Raw genomic sequence first — 12,959 nt, forward strand, 5'->3', positions numbered from 1 at the left:
GGAGAGGGAGGAGAGAGAGAAGAGAGAGATCAAAGCCCAACTGAATAAATAACTATAAGTAAAACTCAGGTAGTGTTTTCAAAGTTTAATGTACGTGGGAGCTTGTTAAAAATATAAATTTCTCGGCCCCAACGTTAGGGATTCCGAGTCAGAGGTTCTCATTGGAGCCCCAGAGTCTGCCTCTTTACACCCCGCTATGTGATTCTGATGCGGGCGGTCCTGGGAGCATTCTTAGAGATACTGTCTCCAGAATGAATGGACATCATAGCATGTGTTTCCATGACTTGGGGTCAGAGGGAATTTGCAATTTTTTTTCCATCAGAAAGAGCAGGACCACATGGGTTGGTTAGTGTTTTGGAAACTGCCTGATGAAAGAGGGATAAATGTTTGAAGGATGAGATGGGGTTAAAAAAAAAAAAGTCATTTCTAAGCGCAGAAGATAGCCAGGAGGCTGATTTCATCCAGAATAGAGAATTAAGAAGAAACTAGAGATGACATCATCACGTAAAATGGTCAGAGAAAACCAGAAGGAGAATGAAGGGATAGGAAGGAAGTGAGGTGGTCCCATGAGTCCAGGTGACATCTTCTGCTATAAAAGCTAACTCTGAAGCATTCATTTTTTCACCTTTATTCAGCCTGAGAAGCATGACTTTCTCCATTTCATTCAAGAATTCTTGGAGAAACTAGTACAGCTTCCTGCCACCCCCGACCCATTACAGAAAGCCAAGAGATTTGGAATCAACGGATATTTGAACAGTATTTGCTATGTACAGGAGATGGCATTAGCGGCTGAGCATGCTGAAATAAGTCCTGAGGGCTCATGGTTATACCCCTGTCTCTCATCTTGGACGATCTTGGACAAATCTTGGTCATCCTGGGCAAATAGAGTGTAATGATGCAATTGACCCATTATGGGCTGCTTCTTCCACTGGTACTCAGACACTCTGGAGTTCTGATGATGTTAGGTAGATATTTCCAATAAAACATTGTTTGGGCTTTAACTCTGTAGAAAGCACAGATTTGAACCCAAAGTACGAACTAGTGTCTTGATCTACTGTAAAAATCTCAAATTGGCATGTCTTGGACATCAGCATCTCAAAACTACTTTTCACTGGGGACTTGCTTTCAGTGTAGACATACTTCCTTTTAATTAAGTGTGCCAGCTGATAAAGTGGCTACCCACAAGCCAGGCAGGAGTCTAAGCAACGTAAACCGTTAAAAGTCTCCGTTCTCGAAGAAGCCTCCAGCCTGAGGAACTAAGTGAATGTAATTAGAAATACATCTGGGTAATGGCGTCCTATCTGAAAAGGTCGCATGCACACCTTCCTTTGGTACTGGTTATGTCCCATCATTACGTTCTGTCCTTGCTCATTCGTCTCCCACTGGCTACCAGATGGCCACGACGGTGTTGGTATCCTTAACAACTGTTTTGTGCAGTTCCCTGCAGCATGGTAAAGGCTTGAAATATTGAGTGTTTTCCCTTTGGATAAGCAACTGACATATCTGGGAATTGCTTACAAATGCCCTGCTGATGTGGTTACAGAGAGCAATGGCAAACTGGGTCATGGAGCCTAAATCCAGCTTGACGTTGTGCAGGTGGCAGGATACCAAAGGGAGGGGGTGCCATTTCTCAAGCTTAAGATGAAGGAAGGATTTGTGCAGGCAGAATCTGGGTTTTGTAAATGAGCACTTAATATGGTGAGGTGTAAATAAGCATTAAGATCACATTGTAAGAGGGAGTTTCGTTAAAGTTGCTGAAACGTTCTCCTGAGTTAAGTTGGTTCTGATGGGGCTCTCATAAAGATGCCTGGGGAGTCCTCTCAGTGTGATCCTCTGCGTTGTGCTAAGTTACCAGATGGATTTGAGAAACGTTAGAAGATAGAGGGTATGGGGCTTCCCTTGTGGCGCAGTGTGAGAGTCCGCCTCCCGATGCAGGGGACGCGGGTTCGTGCCCCGGTTCGGGAGGATCCCACATGCTGCGGAGCGGCTGGGCCCGTGAGCCATGGCCGCTGAGCCTGCGCGTCCGGAGCCTGTGCTCCGCAACGGGAGGGGCCACAACAGTGAGAGGCCCGCGTACCGCCAAAAAAAAATAAATAAGAGAAGATAGGGGATATGGGTTGGGGGGAGGGCGGGGGGAAGGTGGATGTATCAGTCACATTGAAATAGATCATGCTGCAAAAACAACCTCCAAATCCCAGTCTCACTTGAAACAACAAGTGCTTATGTTTATACATCCATTTAGGACAAACCAGGGGCTTTGCTCTGTGTTACCCTCACTCAAGACCAAGACTGGCAGAGTAGCCACTGTCTGAAACGTTACAGATGTGCAGAACGAAGGGAGGGCGAGAGTGTGGTCCATTGTCCACTTGCTCTTAAAGTAGCCGCCCACTGCTGCCATATTTCATTGGCCAGAACAAATCGCACAGCCATTTTGTCCTCAGTGGGCAGGGAGGTACGGCCTTTCCACAGGACCATAAAGAGAATGAGAAATATTCATTGAGCAAAACTAACAACCACCAGAGCAGATAATGATGCTCTTTAGACCCACAGACATCGCTCTGGGGCCAGATGACCTTTACAGGGGCTTTAAGCACTGAAAGATGACATAATCCAAAATAAAAGCAATACCAAACTGTGGAAAGAAGTATAAAGAAGCTCAGCAAAATTCTGATTTTTTTCCTACGGTGATGCCTTTAATGCTTAAAATGTATATATACATCAGATTCTTTCAAGACGGTTTTCTGGTTCTGCTGCTTGCCGGTGACCTAAACATTGCGTAATCTGTCTGTGGGGTTACATCCATCCCACTCTTTTCCTTTCCTCTGCCTGAGGCTTTTTCATGGAGCTGGAGGGGTGATGGTGCTGAGAGGATGCTGGCAGTAGCCGAACTGTGCTAAAGATAAACTGATACAAGAGTCTTTTTGAAGACTCTATTTTTAGTACAAAACCAGAGGTGGTCATTGAAATGATGCCAGGACCACGACAATTCTCTCTTGGAGCGAAAAGGGTAATGGAAGTGTTTTCTCGTTTGTCTAGGGGAGGACGAGGAAGAAACGAACGTGATAGTTCTCAGCTACCCTCAGTACTGCCGCTACCGCTCGATGCTGAAACGCATCCAGGATAAGCCGTCTTCCATTCTCACGGACCAGTTTGCGTTGGCCCTGGGGGGCATCGCAGTGGTCAGCAAGAACCCTCAGATCCTGTACTGTCGGGACACCTTTGACCACCCAACTCTCATAGAAAATGAGAGCATATGCGATGAGTTTGGTGAGTCTTTTTTTTTTTTTTTTTTCCTACATGAAACCTGTGCGTGTGTGTCTGGCTGTTTTCAGTTCTTGTGAAGAGCAGCGATGGGGAACGGGGCTTACTTTGACAAGCCCAGTGTGCCACCCACCCCTCCCCTCCCCCCAACGATTGCGGCATAAGACGTCATTGCCTACTTGGCAGCCTGTGTGTACCAGGGCCCAGGATTATTCTTTAGAATTTGTTGTTCAAGACAGAGTCTGGAGTTGCTTGGTCAACCTTGAAATTGGACTTTATAGGACAGGAAGCTTTTATGCTAGTTGCTTCTTAAAAGGGTTTGGCTATTCAGATACTGATTTTCTTCATTTAACTGATCACTTCCTTTTCAGTGGTATAAGGAGCTATAAAAATTCACCAGTTTAAAAAAAAACACACCAGTCTAACCACTTCAGTGTCATAAGGTAAATAGATATAGATAGATAGATATAGACAGATAATAGATCCCCATGCCCCTTAATTTTGTCATATACATATGTCTTTATACACTGTGCCCATCAAAGATGGATATGTGCACACATATCTGTATCTGCATCTCTGTCCAGCTGATTGGTCATGAGATCTCTGTAGATAGAAAGGGAGGAGGAGGAGAGAGCACATCCTAAGTTTAGGAGACCTTTCATGATGCCGTGAAAGACTGGAGGCAAGATAAAATCACATCTCTCACATCTTCACTTTCTCATCTCTTTCTCGAAGAGAATGGATCATGTCAGCGGTTCTCAATAGGCTGGGCAGGGACATCAGAATAGCCCGGGGGCACGTCATCATAGTACACGTGTCGCCTGGCAGTTCCTCTACTTACAGAGGCAAAGACACCCCCAACTCTCACCCTTTCCCTTCTCTGGGAATCACCACCGTAGAGTGAGTGGGGTGATGACTGAGCCGCGGTGGCTCCCGTGTGGGTATCTGGGTGCAGACGCAGTGGAGACCCTTGGCCTAGAGAGTATGAGGGGGTCCCTTGGGGCAGAACATTCCTTGATTCTGTTGGGTAATGTCTTTCCGAGGATGCCTAATTTTGCAGATTATTCAGGTTCAGATTATTCTGCTCAGACGTTACAGGCCTCACTGTGGTTTGGGGGTCCACGGTGGCCTCTCCAGTCTGATTGTTCACGACTCCAGCAGCCCTGGAGCTGCTGCGGGGGTATTGTAAGTAGGTGTGTGGGCAGATGAGGGTAAGGTGACCAGACGGCTCATCTTGATCCAAGAACAAAGGGAGAAAAGAGAGGAAGGGGACCTAAGTTTATTAGACGTGACTTTTTGTTGTTGTTACCAACTTTTTCCAGGTGCCTTTCACAACTCTGGCTTTTGGTCTATGAGAGAGTAATAGTGTTTATGCAAGTTATGATTTTCTTATCGTTCTTAATGTTCAAATAACCTTTTTATTCAAGTAGATGAATGTATCTAATACATTTTTAAAACATACTCTCTTTTCAGGTCAACATTTATAAATCTTCCCTTTTCAATACTTCTCCTTTGAGTTTTTCATCTCTAGCCCCTACTCCCAGGACAAAGGGCTTCTCTGTCCTGCTTGCTGCTCGAGAGGTCTCTAAATTCCTGAAACAAAATAGAACTGAAAAAATGCTTTCCCTCATTTAAGAGTATTCTAAATTAGAGTTTCACAGTGTAATATAATGAAAAAATGTTTTAACCTTTTTGGCTAATTTAAGAGTAGATTAGTCATGGAGTTTCAAAGCTGTTGTATCTAGAATTGGTCATAGAAGTTGCAGTTTAACAACGATCACAATGGTTGTTTAAGAGTTACTAAATTAGTTTTAAATGTTCTCACAAACACAAGCATCTGACTTTTGAATGTTTTCCGGAATCTTCTTCTGGTATAGCTAATTTTAATGCTGTTTTTCTTCTCCAGACTCTTAAGGTGGAAGCTTTCTTTTGGAATGAAGGTACCTTTAAAGAACTTCTAGAGGGCTAGTCTAAAAAATTAGAATATCAGATTTTTTTAGTTAAGTTTATACTTCAGATAGTTGGGACTTCTTACAGGGTTTCATTTAAGTAAGTGAACAGAAAGAAAGCTTATTCTGACCCAATTTGAACACGTTCACCAACATCCCTCCCCCACCTTGCACTTCTGGTCATACATCTCAATTTCCAGAGAAATTCCTTTTAAACCTCCAACTGGTTATATTTGAAATCAACATGGGTTAAAGGGTTTGTTGAAACACGGGGTTGGGTTTCTCCAACCAACAGTTGGTGGAAGAACATAAATTTAATTAGTGACTGGCATTAAACAAATGTTCCTAATATTAAACACTGCCAGATGACTGAAACACTTCTGTCAGATTACCGCGAGTGCCGGGGGGCCCACAGATGAATTTTCTGCACAGTATATATTCTGTACCACACGTTTGGTGACTTCTGTAATTGGTCAGATGCAATTTAGGTAACAGTATGCCTAGGCTGTAAAAATCAGATTTTATTAGCCATATCACCAGGTGGATGAATGGTTGGAGCTGATGGCAAAGCGTGCGTAGCATTTAGCAGCTACGCCTTTGACACATGAAATTCATAAATTGCCATAAAATACCTCCAAGGCCCTTCTCGAAAGGACAGTGTCTGCTTTCCTATGATTAAATAATGTTTATTTTATTAACTAATATATCTTTTGCTTTCTTTTATTAAATGGGGTTACGGAGTGAGGGTGGGAGGGGGGGTGTTCCAAAGATAAATAAAACACAGTCCTTGCTCGTTTTGAGGATTTAAAATCTAATTGGGGAAGACGGGATTAACGCACCTGAAAGGTTAACTCATGTTACAGGAAAGTCAGTGATGAAGTATTGGGTGAGTGTTGTAGAAGGCACGTGCAGTAGGCATTTCACAGTGAGCTGGGCGCATGCAGGAGGTGGCCTGGCCGGAGAGGATGGTCATATCATGGTGAGGGGTCAGGGAAAGCCTTGTGGAAAAGGCAGAGCTGGATCTGGTTTTTAACGATAGGGAGAAGCGGCTGGAAGGGGAGGGATAAATTGGGAGGTTGGGATTGACATATACACACTGCTATATGTAAAATAGATAACAATAAGAACCTGCTGTATAGCACAGGGAACTCTACTCAACACTCTGTAATGGCCTAGATGGGAAAAGAATCTTAAAAAAAAAAAAAAAAAAAAAAAAAAATTACAGATTGTCATACTGAGTAAAGTAAGTCAGACACAGAAAGACAAATATCATGATATTGCTTATACGTGGAATCTAAAAAAAGGGGTACAAATGAACTTCCTTACAAAACAGAAATAGAGTCACAGATGGAGAAAACAAACTTATGGTTACCAAGGGAAAAGGGGGGGAGGGATAAATTGGGAGACTGGGATTGACATTTACACACTACCATATATAAAATAGATAACTAATAAGAACCTACTGTATAGCACAGGAAATTACTCACTACTCTGTAATGGCCTATATGGGAAAAGAATCTAAAAAAAAAAAGAGTGGATACATGTATATGCATAACTGATTCACTTTGCTGTATGCCTGAAACTAACACCACATTGTAAATCAACTCTACTCCAATAAAAATTTTTTTAAAAATAAAAATAGGTACAGAGGTTATTAGAAAAGTTTGGAAATACCTAGATCATCTAAAATTCAGGTCCAGGCTGCATTAGGAATGGCTGCCTTTGCCCTGGGTCAGCTGCTGGTCTCTCTTAGATTTGTTTGCCCTTAGTCATCACCCTCAGGAGGCCGTGCTCTCTGGGTGGGATTTATAAATGGCCTGATGCCCTCTCTACCAGTAGGACATGAATGTGAGTCGTTGGACCCGGGCTGGGACAAACCCAGGCCACGGCTTTGGAACGGATCTGGGCTTTCTTTGTCGAGCAGGGATGTCCCCTCGTTTCCTCTGTGTGCCATCCAGCTTACTCCCATTCCCCAGGTTCATCTCTGAAAATGGACTTTGCTTGTGTGACAACCTTGCCCAACTGCTCAGACACCCCACCCCTTTCCCATTGTTTTAATGTCGTCCACCGAATAACAAATTTAATTGAACAATAAAAGTAAGGCTTTCAAATCTGCAGCGAGCCCCTGTAAATAAATTCTCCATGGAATTTTATGGAGCTGTTTAATGAAAAGTTTGATTAGAAACTATGAAAGAAAAAGAGAATAGATGAAATTTCATCATTTAGTCCCACATGACAGTAGTGTCATTTTGATTTTTATTTACATTGAGATATTCAGCATAGAGTAAATATATCCTGGTTTTAATTAACTATTCTCCTTACTCGGGAAAGGTTATTTTAGGCTTGAAGGGTTTTGATAGCATACCATCTGCTTTCTTCAGTGTATTTTATTCAAGTTCCTTCCTTGCTTACAGTGCAGCACAATGTCTAAACCTATGACATAAGCATAAATTGAATCGTATTAATGTTAGGTGATTGAAAAGCTTCAGCCTCAACATCCTGCCGCTTTCTTCCATCTTGTCAGTTACAATGCTCTGAAAGGCAATGTGCTGTTTTCTTAGCACAAGAGAGTTGACTCTTTTTAAAACTAAAGCAATGGACTCCGCACTTAAGCATTATGAAAAGGGTTGTCTTGCACATGCAATTAGGAAATGAGGTTATAATAACAATGAGGGGAAAGTGACATTGTGAATGGCAATTTTTTTTCATAAAAATCTTTACCCTGCGTATAATTCCTGCCCCCCACTGAATCTGCTAGCATAAGACATCCTCTGACAGCCCCCCACCTTACTTTTACCTCTTTTTATAATGTGATGATCCTTTTGTAAAACACGTACAGTCATTTATAGTGTGTTATTGTCTGTGCTGTAGAGAAAACACACACCTGCAAACATTTTGTCTGTTTTTCCTGTTAGAACAATAAAGTGTCCACCAGTTTGTAATGCACAATGTTTACATTAATATCACACAAATTGATTTCACATGTGTGAGGTGTCGACAGCTAAATCCAAACAGAGGCACCCGCAGTATGGTAGATAAATGGATAACTTTAAGGTATTGGCTTCTATCAGAGATGTGAGGCAGACCCAATGTAAATGAGATGAAATCAGTTTTTGAAGGTGGGTGAGGCTAAATGGATGAAGATATGGTTGGTCAAAAAATTAATAAAAGTATGGTTTATTTTGGTTTGAGTTTGGAATTGCAGAGAGACATAAGAAGTCATGCTTCTAAGTTCCTTGGCAGATGGTGTGTGCACGTGTGCGTGTGTGCATGGGCTTCTTGACCAAGGAGTGGGATGAGGTTAAAGGAAGGATGTGGTAAATCACCCGAACAGAACAGAGATGAGATGGACCGTCATCTTGGTGTTTGGTCCATATGGAGAACACCGTGAACCCTGATCGCCGGGGAGAAGTTGGCTACATCAATATTAAGACATAGCCTCTGCTGAGGGGCTGCGGGGTAACATGTTATAGTATTGAATAAAAAGAGTGCTAGGCTTATAGGCACATAGCCCCGGTTTAATCAAGGCTCAACCGTCTGATTTGCTGTGCTCTGGGCAAGTGACACTTGTCCCATCTATAAAATCCAGTAGTGACAGCCCACTTGCTGGGCTCAGAAAAAATTTGTATTCACTTGATTTTTTTTTTTTTAATTCTCTTGATAAATGAAGATTCTCTATTGTTTCTATTGGAGTCTCAGGCCTCAGACAACTTGTACATAGTCATCTAAACCCATCTTCCTCTTTGAATAATAAAGGAACCGTTTTCCTAAGGCTCTGGGGCTCTTACTGGAACCTTAATGGAAAAGAATAGTTTTCTACTTTTTACAGTATGTTTTAAAGATGCTTTTCTGACTCTGCCCTGAACTTTCCATTTTCCTGTGGGGTGAAATAATAGACATTATAGACAAAAGAAGAAAAAGCAAAGGGAGGGAGGGAAACAGAAGAGGGGATGAAACCTTGACATTTTATGAAAGAAAACTCAGGGCCTATAAAATTAGTTTGAACTGTAAAGAACGAGCTGGACGACACCGCCTCTTCCCCTCTAAACATCACGTGCTTTGCTGGAAATGAAAGGAAAGGCAGTTGTTTTGTTAAAGATCATGGGAATCTGTAAGTGAGTAAACATTTTTTTCTTGCCAAAGTAGGTTTCATGGTCTCAGTGGATTTCGATGATCTGATGGCTTTGTTCCTGGCCCATGTCCACATTCAGGCTTCCCCTGCCTGCCTGCTTACAGTGCCCACCCACCTCCCAAATGATAACAAGGCAGATGTTTCTCTTTAACTGAAGCCAGGTGGCAAAGGAGTTGTGCTGCTTGTACATTGCTGTTTCCGCAGAAGACCTTCACCTTCAGAGATCTCGCTTGGAGGACTGCTTTGTCTTGGAAGTTTTCTAGAGGTTCTGTTTATCATTAGAGGATGGTCTAACCACGACCACTCCTGGTTACCTGCTCTTTATTCCATGTAGCTGCCAAAGCAGGGCCAGAGAGAATGTTAAGTTCATCGTACCACGTAGTCAACCAAACCGCAATATGTCTGCTGGTAGAGGTGTGTGGGATGTGCTCTAGAGTACGTGGAACGGTGGACATAGGGCTTTGGCTTCCAGGACAGCGAGACACAAAGAGGACTGGAGAACAGGCCTCCTTGGGCAGAGGCGTTGGAAGCTAGGGTGCCAACCCTTTTGGGGGTTAATAAAAAGAATTTTTATGCTGCTACTGTAAATTAATTTACAGAGTCGTGATATATGAAGTGGGTAGGATTAATGGATTTCTCTTCTGTTTTTAGAACTTAAAATGTATTTTAGAATAACTCTGGACTCCTTTTGTAGCTGAGTGGACTCCACAGGTTATTAGAAACTATTTGGACTGATGGGTTCAATACACTCTGTTCACCCCAGAAGAAAGGATTTGTGTCTATATTGGCTAATATTTCACCTAGGGTTTTATCGAGAAAAGCAAGAAAGTTATATCCTATTACTTTAGCAAGATCAACGTATTCCTCTCCAGGGTGAAACATATTTTTATCAGTTAAAACGTGCACACACTCACACACCACACACACGACAGGAAGGAGCCAGGTCATTGAAAAATCACAGGCAAAAGTGCTGGTTAGGGGTAGGGTTGGTGGAATGAGGTCCCGAGTTAAGTCTGTGTTCATTTGACTTTTAAAATCTTGATAAATGAAGATTCTCTCTAAACTCCTTCATTCTATCCTGTCAGGGAAACTGGATTGATTTAAGTTCCTTGGACTTTGGGTGAAGCTCTCTGGGGATGCTTAGGGCCCAGGACGTTTTCTGATACACAGTATGCCCGTATCCACTCCTGTGTTTCACCAATATGTATTCAATAGCTACAGTGCGGCAAGTGGTGCCGGTGCACACAGTTGTGAACAAGACAGAAAAATCCCCTACTCTTAAGGATCTTACAGTGTAGTATGCGGGAAGGGTATTAGCAAAATGTGGGATAGCCATGACCATACCTCCTAGGTATAGACCATACCTCACAGGTTGTTGTTGTTGTGAAGATTAAATGAGTTAATCACTTAAATCACTTAGATGGAACATGGCAAGTACTGCTTGTTCACAGAATCTTCTTGTACCCCTTGCACCACCCAATACTACCTTAACCACATATGGGGGTCCACAGTGATTCCTCAAAAAACATGCACAAAATCATTTCATACCTATACAGCCTCCTAGGGAGAATGAGGTATCATTTGCTACTTAAACTCATTCGACATCCATTCATTCCAGAAATACTTGTTTGTTTGTCCCTCTGCCTGGAATGTGTTTCCACAGATATCATGGGTCTGGCTTCTTCTCGTCATTCCAGCCTCAGCTCAAATGTCTCCTCCCCAGAGAAGCCTTCTCTGACCTTCCCTCTTCCACAGATCTGGCTCTGTCCCCTCACCCAGTGTATCCTTATCTTCCTGTCCCTCATCCCTATCGGAAATGAACTCCTATATCTGTCTCTTTACACGTTTTAGTCTGTCTGCTTCCTCCCCACCCATACTATATGTAAGCTCTTTAAGAGCAAGGAGCTCTTCTGTCTTTTCACAACCATGTGCCAAGGGACCAGAACAATGCCTGGCACATAGTAGGGATATAATAAATATCGGTTACATGAATAAACGGATACGTGCATACCGATAGCATTGCTCTCTGCCGTTTTACAGATGAGGACACTTAAGCACAGCAGCATGACACAGCTAGCAAGTGGTAAAACCAGGACTTGAACCTAGACAGTGTGACTCTTAACCGTTATACTTGCGTGCCTCTCACCTTGGTCCCTGCTCGGGAAGATCTGTTGGATTTCCGCAGATCATCAGGCTGACAGGAAACAGATAACTGACCACCAGGTCTGTAGATGATCGACGTGAAATAGGTTCCGTAGGATTTAGAGGGATTGGTATGTGTTGGAGTGGTTTAGCGAGGACTGATGGTAAAGAATCAAAATAGGGAAACCACTGGATTGGGATCAAGAAACTCTGATGCCAACGTCTTCTCTTGTCTGTGTTACACCAGTCTCCCTGCTTCAGCCCTTGCTGTCCTTTGGTCTCTTTTCAAGACAGCAGTCAGAATGACCATTTCCCTGCTCAAATCTCCCAGTGGCTTCCCACTCCATCAGAGAAGCAGATGTGAGTATCGAGCCCTTTAAGAGCTGGAACTCTTTAGAAGTTGAAGGGGGCAGTAGTAAACTAGCCTGTGTTCTCCCGGACTCGTTTTAAGGCATGGGATTGCGATGCTGACAGGACTTTCATTATGCACCTCTCTGTAATTTTCTGCTTAGAGTGCGTTGGCTTTCCCAACTTGGCATCCTTTTTTTTAATGAAAAAATTATAGGTCTAATTTCAAAACATGAAATGTATGCAAGCTTTCCTGCTTCTGTCACTTCTTTATTCCTGTAGCACATAAATCATTTCCCTTTTTAAAATTAAATTTCGTTTGCCATGATTTGGAAATGGGTTTTCAGAGGACGCTGAGTAGCCAGGCTCTTGGCAAGGGAGCTAGCTGTGATGCCTGCTCAGGAAATCTCCTCATTGCTGGCTGGCGTGGGCCTTGATTCCATCATCTGGGCTTTATGCTCCCTTTGGGAGTTGCCTAGAAATTCTCTCCCTATGACTCCTCTCTGAACTGCCTTTCTGGCTATGCAGTCGCCATCTTGGAGGACGAAAGAACGTGGGGCTTGGGCGGAAGAAGGCTGTGCGTTCTGATGCTTCTCGGGTTCTTATCCGCACGTTCCCTGAGCACCAACTCTGTTGAAGGCCGAGCTCTAGGCGTTGTTGGGATTTTGGTCTCTGTTCTCAAGACACTTACAAATCAAGGTGGTTGAGATAAACCGTAGAGCAGTGGTCACTGCCACTATTATCTGTGATCCTTTTAACAATCCTGCCTTTGACCCATGAGCGACCTTAGGGTCACATGGTGGCTGCAGGGTCACAGGCCCAACGTGCTGCTGACGTGCGAGTTGTAGCGCCCCCTTCCCAGGCTGCTGACCACCGTGAGCAACTTTGCCACCACCAAGTGAGAGGAGCTTGGAGCTAAGAGTCTGGAGTTACTTGGGCGTTCAAAGAGATGATAGCGTGAAGCTTTAGCAAATGGGAAAGCTCTGCCACCTCATGGAGGCTGCCGGGCAGTCTGTGAAGGGCAAACTGAGAAGGTCGAAGTCTAGGTGCCGCTGGAGTTAAAAGAGGTACGAAGGAGGGCGCGGAGGTCAGGGAGGCCTCTTAGAGGAACTGGATCTTCAGCGGGG

At 43.4% G+C, this 12,959-nt stretch overlaps 1 protein-coding gene across 1 annotated transcript in view; it reads left to right on the forward strand.

Annotated features, from left to right (window-relative positions):
• The window catches only part of LOC103071619 (AT-rich interactive domain-containing protein 5B), a 104,598-nt gene extending 92,129 nt beyond the window's left edge, over positions 1-12,469 (forward strand). The window contains exons 4-6 of the mRNA XM_007448645.1: positions 3,037-3,267; positions 4,305-4,446; positions 12,361-12,469. Of these exons, the coding sequence (XP_007448707.1) occupies positions 3,037-3,267; positions 4,305-4,446; positions 12,361-12,469 (482 nt within the window). The remainder of the gene's footprint in view (positions 1-3,036; positions 3,268-4,304; positions 4,447-12,360) is intronic.
• The last annotated feature ends 490 nt before the right edge of the window (positions 12,470-12,959 follow it).

This window comes from Lipotes vexillifer, unplaced genomic scaffold, assembly GCF_000442215.2.
Source record: "Lipotes vexillifer unplaced genomic scaffold, Lipotes_vexillifer_v1.1 scaffold331, whole genome shotgun sequence".
Classification (NCBI taxonomy): domain Eukaryota; kingdom Metazoa; phylum Chordata; class Mammalia; order Artiodactyla; family Lipotidae; genus Lipotes; species Lipotes vexillifer.